At 47.3% G+C, this 13,908-nt stretch overlaps 1 protein-coding gene across 6 annotated transcripts in view; it reads left to right on the top strand.

Annotated features, from left to right (window-relative positions):
* The window catches only part of PAX5 (paired box 5), a 141,688-nt gene that overhangs the window by 113,755 nt on the left and 14,025 nt on the right, over positions 1-13,908 (top strand). For all 6 annotated transcript variants that reach the window (XM_071580929.1, XM_071580927.1, XM_071580928.1 and 3 more), the window contains one exon: positions 13,680-13,766. In XM_071580929.1, coding sequence (XP_071437030.1) covers positions 13,680-13,766 — 87 coding nt within the window. The remainder of the gene's footprint in view (positions 1-13,679; positions 13,767-13,908) is intronic.

Below are 13,908 nucleotides of genomic sequence, written 5' to 3'. Positions count from 1 at the left end.
CAATTTGAAAACTTAACATCTCTCAGAAATTAAAAAAGTCTTGTTTGGGAAACAACTGATTTTTTAAAAAATTAAAATTCAGTACTTTTTCACTGAAAGATTTTTATGAAGATTACAAAGATTGTTACAAATTTCCAAAAATATGTTAGTGATGTGAAACAACTTTTTTTTTTTTAATGTGAAATGAAGTTTTAACTGAAAGGTGCTTTCCAGCCCCCCTCCCTGTTCATGGGGAAAACTTCTAACAGAGTCAGTCCTGTGAGTTGCAGAGGCAGCAGCATCCCACACAGGGCTACAGATCTCATTCTCTCTTGGGACAGATAAACAGGGCAGAAGAGGTGGAGGGTGGCTTTGTATGTAATAGAAAGATTAGAACACATGGAGCTCAGAGTTGGCAATGGCACAGCTGAGAGCCTCTGGGTAAGAACCAAGGGGCAAACAAATAATGCAGATGTCGTCATGGGAGACTACTATAGGCCACCCAGCCTGGACAATGACAGTGATGAATTATTCACTTCCAAATTAAATGCCCTTATCCTTCTGTGGTACTTCAACTTGTCAGAAATTAACTGAGAGCATCACACAGCTGTTAAAACCTAAAATCCTGGATGACAACTCTTTTATGGGAGAGGTCCTAAGGGACCCAACTTGGAAAAATGCTCTCCTTGACCTTCTGCATGTCAACAGAGTGGACTTTGTGAGTGAAGATTGGTGGACAGCAACCACAAGGCAATCGAGTTTAAAATCTCTGTTAACAGAAGGAAAAGTGCCAGCAAAACCTTAATTGAGGAGAGCAAATGTCAGGCTGCTCAGGAAATTAGTAATTAAGGCCCCCTGGAAAAATGTTTTTACAGATGCTGGGGTCCATCAGTGCTGGTCACTTTTTAAACATAACCTCTGAAGGTCACAGGGACAGCAATTCCCAAATGTCAGAAGTCTATCAGGAGAAGCAGAGGGCCAGCTTGGCAGAGGAGAGATCTTCCCTTGAAAATAAGGCAAAAAAGGAAGGTGCGTGACAGTGGAAGCAAGTTCAAGGGACATGGGAAGACCGCAGAGTTTCTGCTGGCTGCTATAGGGAGAAAAGCAGTGTGGCCAAAGCTCAGCTGGAGTTAAAGCTGCCAGAAATGTAGGGGACAATAAAAATTTTTTTCACATACATTAATGGCAATGGACAGTATAGAAATATCATTGGCCCATTACTGAATGAGGATGGTCAGCTCACAAATAGGGACAGAGACAAGGCAGAGTGTCTAGCACTTTCTTTACCTCTATCTTCAACATGGTCACAGACCAAGGAGGTCTCAGTGCCCTGAGCTGAAGGACCATAAGTGAGAATGATCAACTAGTTGACTTTGAAATTCTGTGGGATCTGTTGCTCCATCTGGATCCCTGCAAATCTATGGGGCTTGATGGGATTCATTCCAGAATCCTTCAAGAACTGCTAATGTCATTAGAAAACATCACTTGATGATTTTCGAGTGGTCTTGGGAATCCAGAGAGCTCTCATCTGTCTGGAAGCTGGCAAATATTGTCCTGGTTTTCAAGAAGAGCAAGAAGGAGGACTCCAGAAGCTACAGGCCTATCAGTCTGATTTCAGTTTTCCAGGAAAGTTATGGGGAAGATTATTCTTGGAGGTATTGAAAAGTTCCTTAAAGACTACACAGTCATTGGTTGCAGCCAGCACAACTTAATGAGAGGAAAGTCCTGCTTATCAAACCTGATTTTCTTTAAAGATAAGGTAACCCACCTAGCTGATGAAGGGAAGCCAGCTGATGTAATTGGTTCTTATTTCAGTAAAGGCTTTTGATACTGTCTATCCCAGGACCCTTCTGGACAAACTGTCCAGCCCACAGCTTCATAAATACATCATGTGGTGGAAGAGCAGTTCATGGGTCAAGCACAGAGGGTAGCAGTAAATAGGGTAACATCAAACTGGTGACCTGTCACTAGTGAGATTCCACAGGGCTCCATGTTAGGCCCTATGCTCTTCAAATCTTCCTAAATTACTTGGATGCAGGACTGGAAGGGATACTAAGCAAGCTTGCAGATAACACAAAGTCACAGTACCTGTTGACTCCCTCAAAAGCCGGGAAACCCTGCAGAGGGATCAGCAAATTAGAGGACTGGGCAATCAGCAGTGATACAAAGGGAAGTGCCAGATTCTGCACCTGGGATGGTGTGGTAGTTTTGGCTTTAGTTTCAAGTTAGGCCTTATTTAGGCCTCAGTTTTACCAGGCCTCAAAAGATGTGACATTGATTAGAAGGGACAAGCATCATCTGACTTAAGCAACTGTCTTGGTTTGAGCTGGCAAAATGTCAACTGCCCAAGTACAGAGAAAAAGTGTTCCTGCCCCCCCAACCAGCCAAGAGAAAAAGAAGAGGGAGAGGAAAAAATCCTCCAAACTAGGTTTATGCTAAAACTAACTATATGTATTTATACAGAAAAGAGAAAAATAAGAGAAAACTACAAATAACACACACTTAATCATCATCATCATGGCTCGGCTTCACGAATGAAGATTTGAGAAGGGCACTACCCACGCTTGCTGCAAGCGTGCTGGTGGCTAAAAAGGCCGATATGGAATAGGCAGGTCCGGTCACAAAAGGCACAGGGGAACGTCTCCCTGGGTGATATTGGCAAGGAACGGTTCTTTCTGCGTTGTCTTTTCTCCTCAAGACGAACTCTCTGTGCATTCTCAAAGGAAGCAGCAGCGTCGTGAATGGTGTGTCTCCATGAATCCCAATTGGAGGCCAGAGTGGACCATTGATGGCAGTCAATATGGCCAAGGCTGAGGTGTTGTTTCAGGGAATCCTTGTATCTCTTCTTTGGGGCTCCTCTCTTGAGGCAGCCGGCGGCGAGTTCACCATAGAGCACAATCTTTGGAAGGCAGTGATCCTCCATCCTGGAGATGTGCCCTACCCAGTGCAGCTGCGTTCTCATCAGCATGGCCTCGATACTGGTGACACCTGCCTGTTCAAGAACAGACACATTGGTCACGTAATCAGACCAGTGGATGTTTAGGATTGAACGGAGGCAGCGCTGATGGAAGCGTTCGAGAAGCCGGAGGTGGTGGTGGTAGATGACCCAGGATTCAGACCCATATAAAAGAGTAGACAGTACAATGGCTCTGTAGACACTAATCTTTGTACTTTTCTTCAGGTGTTTATTGGACCAGACTCTTTTATGGAGTTTTCCGAAGGCTTTGTATGCCTTTGCTAGCCTGTTGTCTATCTCTTTGTCGATCTTACCGTCTGAGGAAATGATACTTCCCAGATAGGTGAACTGCTGGACTGACTTAAGCTCTGAATTGCCTATGGTGATGTGAGGATGATGGAAGACTTCCTGAGGTGCAGGTTGATAGAGAACTTCCGTCTTCTTCAGGCTGACTTCCAGCCCAAAAAGCTCAGCAGCCTCTGCAAAGCAGGATGTTAAGTGCTGCAGAGCTGCTTTTGTGTGAGCAACGAGGGCGGCGTCATCAGCAAAAAGCAGCTCGGGGACAAGGTGATTCAGGGTCTTGGTGTGGGCCTTCAGTCGCCTTAGGTTGAATAGGCTTCCATCGGTACGATATCGGATGTAGATGCCATTTTCTTCATCGAGGTCTGCTGTGGCTCTTTGGAGCATCATGCTGAAGAAGATTGTGAATAGAGTTGGTGCAAGAACGCAACCTTGTTTCACACCATTGGTTATTGGAAAGGGCTCAGAGAGTGCATCGCCATATCTGACTTGTCCATGCTGATCCTCATGTAGCAGGATGATCATTTTGAGGAACTTGGGGGGACATCCTAAACATTCCAAGATCTGCCACAGGCCTTTTCTGCTCACAGTGTCGAAAGCTTTGGTGAGGTCAACGAAGGTTACATAATGACCTTTGTTCTGTTCCCTACACTTCTCTTGCAGTTGTCTGAGAACAAACACCATGTCTGTGGTGCTCCTATTGGCTCTGAAACCACACTGGCTTTCAGGTAGAAGATCTCTGCAATAGTGGGTACTAATCTGTTCAGAAGTATTCTTGCAAGGATTTTACCAGCCATGGAGAGCAAAGTAATACCTCGGTAACTTGAGCAGTCTGATTTTTCTCCTTTCTTCTTGTATAGGGTGATAATGACTGCATCACGGAGATCTGGTGGTAGTTTCCCTTGTTCCCAGCAACGCACAACAAGCTCGTGGAATTTGGCATGGAGTGCTTGACTTCCATGCTTCCAGATTTCAGGTGGAATTCCATCAACCCCAGCTGCCTTGCCAGTTTTCACCTGTTGTATGGCCTTGAGTATCTCTCCCATAGTAGGGGCTGCATCCAATTAATTTTTCACCAGTTGTTGTGTAATGTGCTGAATTGCTGAGCCTTGGACTACACGGTTGGCACTGAAGAGAGTCTGAAAGTGCTCAGACCATCATTTCAGGATGGAGGTTTTATCTGTGAGAAGCATTTGACCATCTGCACTGAGTAGGGGGCTTTGAACCTGGTATGTAGGTCCGTACACTGCTTTCAGGGCCTCATAGAATCCTCTTTGGTCACCCAAATCTGCGCATAGTTGTGTCTTTTCTGCTAGGTTGAGCCTCCATTTGTTCTAGATGTCTCGAAGTTTCTGTTGGAGCTTGCTGCATGCAAGACGAAAGGCGGCTTTTTTTACATGGCAAGATGGCTGAGCAAGGTGTGCTTGGTGAGCAGTTCTCTTCTTCGTCAGCAATTCCTGAATCTCTTGATTGTTTTCATCAAACCAGTCTTTGTTTTTCTTGGAGGAGAACACTAAGGACTCTCTGGAGGACTGCAGGATGCAACTTTTAATATGTTGCCAAAGCACTTCAGGATAGGGATCTATGGGATTATCTTTAAGACTAGTTTGAAGGTTTCCCTGGAAGCTGTCTCTCACTGTGGCTGTTTGAAGATTGCTGACTTGGAGCCTCCTCCTTGGAATGCCGCCTCTCTTAGGTTTGGGCTTGAAGTGGAGGTTAAGTTTGCAGCGCACAAGGCGATGGTCTGTTTGACATTCTGCACTCGGCATCACTCGAGTATGATGGACATCGCTGACCTTTGTTGTTCTAAGATATAGTCAATGAGGTGCCAGTGCTTGGATCGAGGATGCATCCAGGTTGTCTTCAGGCTGTCTTTCTGTTGAAAGATAGTGTTGGTGATGGTGAGCTGCCGTTCCGCACAAAACTCTAGCAGGAGGCGTCCGTTGTCGTTGCAGTTTCCAAGGCCATGCTTGCCCAGGACTCCTTTCCAGGCTTCAGAATTCTTACCTACTCTGGCATTGAAGTCACCAAGGATTATGATCTTATCATCTGCAGGAACATTTTGAGTGAGGCGGCGCAGGTCTGTGTAGAATTTGTCTTTTTCCGCTGGCTCAGCTTGGAGAGTTGGGGCATATATGCTAAAAAGAACAACATGTTGCTTGTCGTGTAGGGGAAGGCGTAAGGACATAATGCGATCGGAATGACCTGTCGGCAGATTTTCAAGTTTGGAGGCAATGGAGTTTTTAATCATGAAGCCAACTCCTGAAAGGTGTCTTTCGGTTTTGGGTTTCCCTGACCAGTACAGTGTGTAGCCAGCACCATGTTCTTTAAGGCTGCCTTCCTCATGAAGACGAACTTCACTGAGAGCAGCAATGTTGATGTTGAGCCGTGACAGTTCGTGGGCAATTAGAGCAGAACGACGCTCAGGACGTCCACTATCCCCAGTATCAAGCATGGTTCTGATGTTCCAATATGCGAGTGTTAGTTTGAGCACACCTTTGCAGTCAGGTGTATGCCTTTGAAATCTCTTTGGTTTTGTTTGACTGCATGGAAGATGCCGGTTGGCCGCGGTTATCCAACCGGGTGTGGAGATGAGCTTTGTTTAGGCCACCTTTGCTAGGCCTCTCTCCGTGTGGAGCAAGCAGTGCTGTCCTTAGAAAAGGCTACTTGATCATTCAGGATGCAACCCCACGAGACTGTCATCTCCAGGGTCAGTCTCAAATGACCAATATGCTGAACCGCCTGCATGCAGGGTTGGGTCTGGGGCTTCCAGCTGCTTCCTATCACCTGCCGTTTTCGACCCTCACCTGTCGCTACAGGGCTTTGCAATGTGGGTGAACCCTTCAAGCCTGCGCAATGGGTATTTTAGGTGAGGCACAGCATGTGCAAAACCGGTCCCACCCTTTACTCCTAAGGTTCATCTGCCACGGCCGAGCGAGCTTGGACAGTGACAGCGAATACCTCAGGATGTAGGTTTGCTTAGAGTATCCTTCTCTTAGATGGATGGCCTTACAGGGCTAAGTGAGCCCCATGTGCCCGGGTTTGGGGTTGGAGTTGTCCTTCTCCTAGGATGGTTGCCAGACGGCTAGCGAGCCCATCCTGCCCATGGACACACTTTGTCTGACCCTTCAGCTGAGACCTGTCTGGCATGGGAGACCCTACCGGCAGCACAAACCACCTCCAGCATAGCTCTCAACCTCATGAGGGCAAGCAAGCTTCTCCCCTGCGACAAGGAGGTGTCCCCGGAGAAGAACACACACAAGTTATATATAACAAGAAATAACCTCCCACTTCTCCAGTTAATACAAAGTCTATTACTCTAGATCTATAAGTACTCTGAAAGACACCTAGCAAGAAACAGAGTAACAACAAAAAGTTTTTACTTCCCTGAATTCAAACAAAATGGAAGCAGTGGCAGCAGCAGGAGTAAGGCCTAGCACAGCAAAACAACTCTAGCATGTTTTGCTTGTACTTCAACCATGGTGGAACAGACTAAGCCACTCCCATACACTGGCTTTTACCCCTATTGAGATGATGTTGTAATATGGTATGGAATACAATACTATTAGCTAGAAGAAGTCAGCTGTTGTCTAGCCCAGCTCAGATCAAGTCAGCTAAGAATTCCAGGCCTAGTCTGAACTTTAAAAACTAAATTTAGGCCCACCTGGCTAAACCCATAACAGCAACCAAAGAAGTATTTCATATCATCTGACATCATCAAGAAGTGTCAAAGAGTATAAAAAGTGAGAGGAGTTTCTGTCTCTTTCAGTCTCTGCTTCAGCCCCCGTGAGGACGTGCTGCTCTGACTTTCAAGATTAGGCCTTGCTGCCATCCATGCTGTTGTTTATCTAGGGAGGGGAACATCTTCTTGTTAATTTTTCTTTTGCTGGGAAGTTTCTTGGGAAGAGTTTCTGGGAGGTTTTCTGGGGTTTGGGTGGTTGGAATCCATATTAATAACTCAAGCAGCTCAGTGAAAGTGTTATTATTTCTTTTCACATTTATTTATATATATATGTATTGTATCCTATTCTGGTTTTAATTTTTCTTCTGTGTAAATATAAAACCTTGCCATTTCAAAGTTCCATTTCTATTTTTTTTTCCTCACTCTCTTTCCCTGGGAGGGGGACCCTTTGACTCTGTATCGGGCAGTTGGCATTTTGCCAAGCTAAACCATAACAGTTGGATAAACCCTGGATGTATGTACAGACTGGGGAACAAGATGCTGGAAAGCAGTGTCACAGAAAGGGACCTGGGAGTCCTGGTTGATGGCAAGCTGAATATGAGTCAGCAGTGCCCTGGCAGCCAGGGAGGGCCAACTGTGTCCTGGAGTGTATCAGGGAAAGCATTGCCAGACAGTCAAGGAAGGGGATTGTCCCGCTCTGCTCTGCACTGGTGCAGCCTCATCTTGAATACTGCAGTTTTGGTCACCGCAATATAAGGAAGACATTAGGCTATTAAAGAGTGTTTGAAGGAGGGCGATGAAGATGGTAAAGGACCTGGAGGGCAATCATTTTCAGGAGTGGCTATGGGCACTTCATCTGTTCAGCTTGGAGACGAGGAGATGGAGGGGAGACTCCATTGCAGTTAAAACTTCCTCATGAAGGGAAGGGGAGGGACAGGCACTGATCTCTTCTCTGTGGTGACCAGTAAAAGAAGCCAATGAAATGGCCTGCAGTTGATATTAGGAAGAGGTTCTTCAACCAGAAGGTGCTTACAAGCTGGAACAGGCTCTCTGGGGAAGTGGTCACAGCACCAAGCCTGACAGAGTTCAAGAAGCATCTGAACAACACTCCTGGCATATGGTGTGACTCTTGAGGATAGTCTTGTGTAGGGCTAAGGGCTGACTTGATCCTTGTGGGTTCCTTCTAACTTGGCATATTCTTTGATTCTGAGATTCCACGATTCTGTGATTTTGCTTTGGTTTATATCCACCTTCAGATCAGGCCATGGTTAGCCTTATGGCAGGCATAACTTCAGTGTAATAGATTCCCAGGCTGTGTTTGGATAGCTGCTGCCTCACAGAGCCAGCTGGTGATGTGTGGGTATGAACGTGTGGCTCAGAGCAGTACTTATCTCAGCTCCCCATGCAGTCAAGCATGTCTTTGCTACCAGAGTAATGATTGCTATTGGAATTCACTGAAGAAATTTATGATCCATGTGATTACTTCCACAAAAGAAAATGACAGAAAACAAGTAAAAGTCATGAGAGTGTTCATTTTAAAAAGTTAAAGTAAGGTCCCTCAGCACTAGGGAAAGGTAGAGTTGGGCTGCATGAGGAGAGGTGTTTGTCTGCAGGAGCCCAGCATAAGAAGAAATAAAGCAGATTGTTTTTAACCTATCCAGAACCCCAAGAAGGTCTGGGCAGGGTCTTGCTGTTCCTGGCCTGGTCTAGCTCTGGGTTTTGTCCCCTAACTTTCTATTCTTTTTCCTTAGGTGTGTTTATTGAACACCACTTTTTCTGGTTTGTCTTAATTTCCTGACAAATGGAAGAGCTGAGTAAGGCATTGTCCTAAATCTAGAGTTTGGTTAGCAAAAAGGCCCAGTGGTGTGGACTGGTTGAGAAGCCAGCAGCTGCCACAGATCTGGCAGGATGGAGGGTGCAGGCATGGGGTTGTGGTCACTCTCCCTGTTGAGTGACAGCTGGGAGCCATTACATAGCTGTGACAGGGAGGAAGGCACATTGTCACCTGCATATTGTATTACCAGTAGCCATCACATGTATAATAATCATCATCCACCCCCAGGTTCGTGATGGCTTGCCCCTGTTCCAAATGTGTGTGCAAAAATCTGATATCTGAGAAAACACAGCAAAAAGTGTCTAAATGTGTCTGTCTGCATGCAGCTGGCTCTGGTTGAGCTGTGCTGGCTCTGAAACTTCTGATTTGTGGGGTCTTCTGAGACTTCAGGGTTAAACTTGGAAGTGGCATATGAAACTTCTTTGATGAATGTTTGCTCAAATTTCATTTCAGTCCAAAGGTAACAAGCAGCTGGATAACAAGCATGTTTCATGTTTGACTAGGTTGCTGGTTTCTGGTGGTTTTGTCACACAGTCCCAAGGAGACAAGGCTAAGGGACACACTCGTGACAGCTGTACTATCTCAAGGGGTTGCAGCTGGGTAATCTGTATGGTGAATGGGGGAAGTGCAGTGATGGTGGTCAGGCTTTCTCCATTCTGGGAAGTTTCCACACCGTGATTGAACATGGCCCCTGTCAGAACTGGCCCTGCTTTGAGCATCTGCCCATCCTCCTGCCTTTACATGGGGCTGGAAGTTTCCCATCACCCTTCTTCCTTGCATATAGTGCTGGTGCATGGACATGCCTGCATCCTCCCTATTCCCTGCAGAAGTAGTTCTCTAAAGCCATAGCAGTGTAAAAGACATGAAGAAAGCTCTTACTTCACTGTCAGGTTTTTGAGATTGATACGCTCAAGCTTTTCAGTTTTCCTGTAAATCACAAAGGAAACTTGCAGGAAGCTTACCTTAAAGCCAAGCAGACTGGTCATGTGAGTTGGTAATTTCCAGAGAAAATGCTGCAGAGCGGACAGTGCTGTTTGCAGCAGCTGAAGGTCGATCCACCACCATCAGACTGTCTGCAGCCACCTAAGCTCACCCTATGGGCAAGGGGTGTGTCTCACCATCTCAAGGTGGAATCCATCACCCCGGTAACTTGTAGCAGCAGTATTACTGGGAATCGTTCTTTGTTCCTCTTTCTGCTGTACCTCTCCCTCAGTGGGTGACAGAAGAGTCTGACTCCCTTTGGGCTGCAGCCACATTGAGCACTATGGCATTGTGGAGACAGGTTTGTGACAAGAGGTGGGCTAACTCTGGCGGGAACCCTTTGATTTTTGTCTTTGTGTCTCAGTGAGGTGAGAACTATTGAGGAGGGGGCTTACCATTATGTGTGAAGGAAGGATATGCCCCATTGCCATCCCTTCCTTGTGATGCAAGTGGGCACCATGCTTGTGTGTGTGACATGCTACACATGTGTACATCCCTGAGTGGCTGCTTTGTGGTGTTTATTTTTGAATGGGGCAAGGGCCTACTGGTTAAAAGTGCTGTCAAGAAGTGTAGCTGGTGGACCTTAGAATAGCTGGTGGAATTCACAAGGCACTCATGCTCATTCATCTATCTTAGTTTCACTTACGGCTGTACCATTTTTCTGCCCAAGTGCTGCAGTGGTAGTAGTGGGGATTGAGACTTCCTCGTCCACTTCTCCTTTTCCCTTCCCCTCTTGCATGTTTCTTTACTCTCATTTTCCTTCCTGCCCTCCTCCCTCTCCCTCTCCCTCTCCCTCTCCCTCTTCCTCTCTCTCTCTCTCTCTCTCTCACCATCTCCCTCTCTTTCTCTTCCATCCCTCCCCCTGCCCCCCCTCCCCACCCCAGCAAGGCTGATGGATATGCAGAGTATGTTAAGCCAGCAATACTGTCACTGAGCTGATGGTGCTCAGTGACTCCTCGAGCTCCTGGCTGGTCTGTGCTGCAGGAGCTTGACACCCTGACCACTGAGGCATAAAAAACAGAGAATTGGAAGCCTCAGTCTGACAGGCACTGGAGCATCCCCCAGAGAGGGTCCACGATGTGTGTCTGTGCGCGAGTGTGAAGAGGAGGGCAGTAGGGATGGTGGGGGAGGAGTGCAAGGCAGGAGAGGATGAAACAATGAAATGTCAGCCCATTCCCACCCGCAGCCCTGCTGCAGGACTGATGAACGTTTGGAAAGTCCTGTTGCCCGCCCGGTGGCATGCACAGCATCAGCGTGGGACAGACTGGGTCTGTGTAGCCTCGGGAGAACAGGAGAGGGGAGAGTCGGGTGCGAAGGCAAGGAAGGGAGGGAGGAAGGGAGGGAGAGAGGATGGGAGGGAGGGAAGATGGGAGGGAGGGAGAGAGGGAGAGAAAGATGGCAGAGGGTCAGCTAAAAATAAGGAGTTGTCCAAGGGGAGCATGCCCTCCCTTGGGACACAGCTCTTGCAGGCATGTGACAGCTCAGTGTGAGCATCATTTGAAGCTTGGGGTGCTCCTGGTGCACAAAGGACAGGACAGACTCCTCGTGCACTCTGTGCAAATAGGCTGCAGCAGGAATCGAGGTCTGTCCTGCTGTCCTGTCTGCCCTGTCCCTCTGTCCATGAACTGTGCAGCTCCAGGGGAGGACATGACAGCAAGACTGTCTCCCATTGGCTTTTGCATGTCACATCGGTCAGGCAGCAAAATGGTTTTAAGCAACTAAGAAGGGTTAAATCTTTGAATTTATCACTTCCCTGTGGAGAGGAAGAAATAAAACTCCTGTGGAAAGTGGTGTGTGATCCCCTCCCTGTAGAGGAGGCACCCACAGCATGTAGGAATTTCTGTGCTCCACACACTGGCAGGAGGATCTGGCAGTGAGCCTTCAAGGACTGGAAAACATCATGGCACTCACAAGTGAAGTTCCCAGACCAGTTGGTGCCCATGTGCTTTTCAGACTTGGATAAACACCAGAAAGACAAAGCTAGGCCAGAGATCTGCTGGAAGCCAAGAGGCTTTGGGAGCAGGAGTCAAGCAGGGAGGGCTCTGGGTGAGGCAACAGCCTCAGCTGTGGTGGTGCAGAGGCAGAAAGGACCAGAGAGAAGCAGGAGAGAATTGTATTCCTAGCTGGTGTCCTGCAGGAGAGAATTGTATTCCTAGCTTGTAGAAGTCAATGAGGATGCTTTTGTCAGTGACCTCAGCACATTAGGTGGCTCCAGACATCTCTTCCGGCATTACCAACTTCCCTGTGCCTTAGATTGAGCACTGTAACGGAGGTAACATTCAGATGCTGAAATCGTCTATCATCCACAGAGCTGGGAGCAGAGAGGAATTGTAGGCATGATGCCCTTCACTGTGAGAGAGGTTTGAAACAGTTCCATTTTTCTTGGTTCATGGTGAATTAATGCGATTTCTTAGGGCCACTTAGGAAAATATTTTCTAATCTTGTGAAGAGATGTGGTTGGCACATCAAGGTTTGCTGAGTGTAGAAGCACTTGCTGATGATGACTTTGGACCTCCTCTCTTTGGATGCTGTGTCAGGGGAAGAGAGCAGGCTGAGGCTGTAGGTGAAACCTCGAGCATCTGAAGGGCACTGAGACACAAGGAAGAGGTGTTAACATAGACCTCCTGGAGCAGACCAGTGATGGGCAAGTCCTGCTATCAGCACACTCAGTGTTCATCTTGTGGTACAGATGGAAAGGCAACTCATTTTCACTGAAGCAACATCATGTGGACACCAAGCTAACCTAGACCAAATTGTTTTATTTGGTGCCCAGAGCATCACGCCTTCTGCCCCAGAGCCAGCAGGCCAGCAACTTGCCTAAACTGTGTTCTGAGGGAGAAGGCCACTCACTGACCTGGAGGTCCAGATGTGGTCTCCAGAGTGGTTCTATGGGTTGTACTGGGCAGGGTTGCTGAGCCTGGGGTGCTCAGGACATGGCATCAGAGGTCTACTGCCCAACTGGAGTAAAGGCAGCTCCTGAGTACAGTGTGGCAGCCACAGCAGCACTAAGGACCAGAGCAGGCAAAGGTCATGGTGAACATCTGCTGCAGCCTGGCAGCCCTCTCCTTTTGCCTTGGGAAACCTACCCTTTCTCTTGCCATGCTGTGCAGTGCTTGTATGTATTTATGTATGGGAGGGGAACAAGGAAAGGAAGAAGATAGAGATAGAGGAAAACAGAAGTCTGTCATTTGAGGAACATTTCCTAGTAAAGCAGCAGCAGTGTTGGTATTTGCATGGTGGAGTGCCTGGGTCAGAGCCCTATTGTGCAAGATTCTGTACTGAGTAACTTGCAGCTGAAGTATGAAGCAGGAGGTGACATGTGACGAGAACAAACAGATTGGGAGAGTGGGAGCTGTCAAGGAGATAAACAGCAATTGCACTTCAAGCATTTTTTGTGCCTTTGTCTGGAAGGTTCAAAGCCACCTGAAAGTGATGCAAAAATCCCTTGCCTTGGCTTTGTTGGACAAATATTTGGGATGTGACCATGTTATCCTGGAAGGGTCCCCACAATCTAGAAGACTGGCTGGTTCATCTTGTCTTACAGCGGAGACCCTGTCTGAGCAACCCTGTCCATGTATTGTGTTTCTTGCCCTGAAAGCTGTAGGGCTGTAGAGGTAAGGACCAGCCACATCAGTGTGTCCCAGAGGCCTCTCCATCCCTCCCTGTTGCCTTGCTCCTGCAGCATGGGCTGCCTGAAATAAACCTGCTATCTCAGCAGGCCTGAGCTCCGCCATGAAAAGGATATGTAAAGGTGGCTGATTTACTTAATAATACTCATTTACTTAATAATTTGCCCACCCATATTGCCCTTCCTCAAGGCAGGTGTCCAGCAGTGCTTTTACTGTGAACATCACTGGAGCACAGTGCACACTGAAGAAGTCCTTTCTTCTAGAATGGTAACTGTCATCTCAAATCATATGACCTTTTATTCTGTTTCTTCAACTTAGGGAGCGAGTTTTCTGGGAGCCCATACAGCCACCCACAGTATTCAACATACAACGACTCATGGAGGTTTCCCAACCCTGGACTCCTGGGTAAGTGGCCAACCCTGCCTCAAATGCTCAGAGAAATGTGTGTTTTTCCAACCCTGGGGTGGGCAGAATACATGTTCTGGCCTGGTCGTCAGTCCTCATGCTCAGTCCATGCATGGAAGTGCAGGTCTTCTTTGAGGTGCAC

Source organism: Pithys albifrons, chromosome Z (assembly GCF_047495875.1).
Source record: "Pithys albifrons albifrons isolate INPA30051 chromosome Z, PitAlb_v1, whole genome shotgun sequence".
Lineage (NCBI taxonomy): Eukaryota > Metazoa > Chordata > Aves > Passeriformes > Thamnophilidae > Pithys > Pithys albifrons.
The sequence above is the reverse complement of the archived record's forward strand: the minus strand, read 5'-3'. Positions and strand labels throughout refer to the sequence as shown.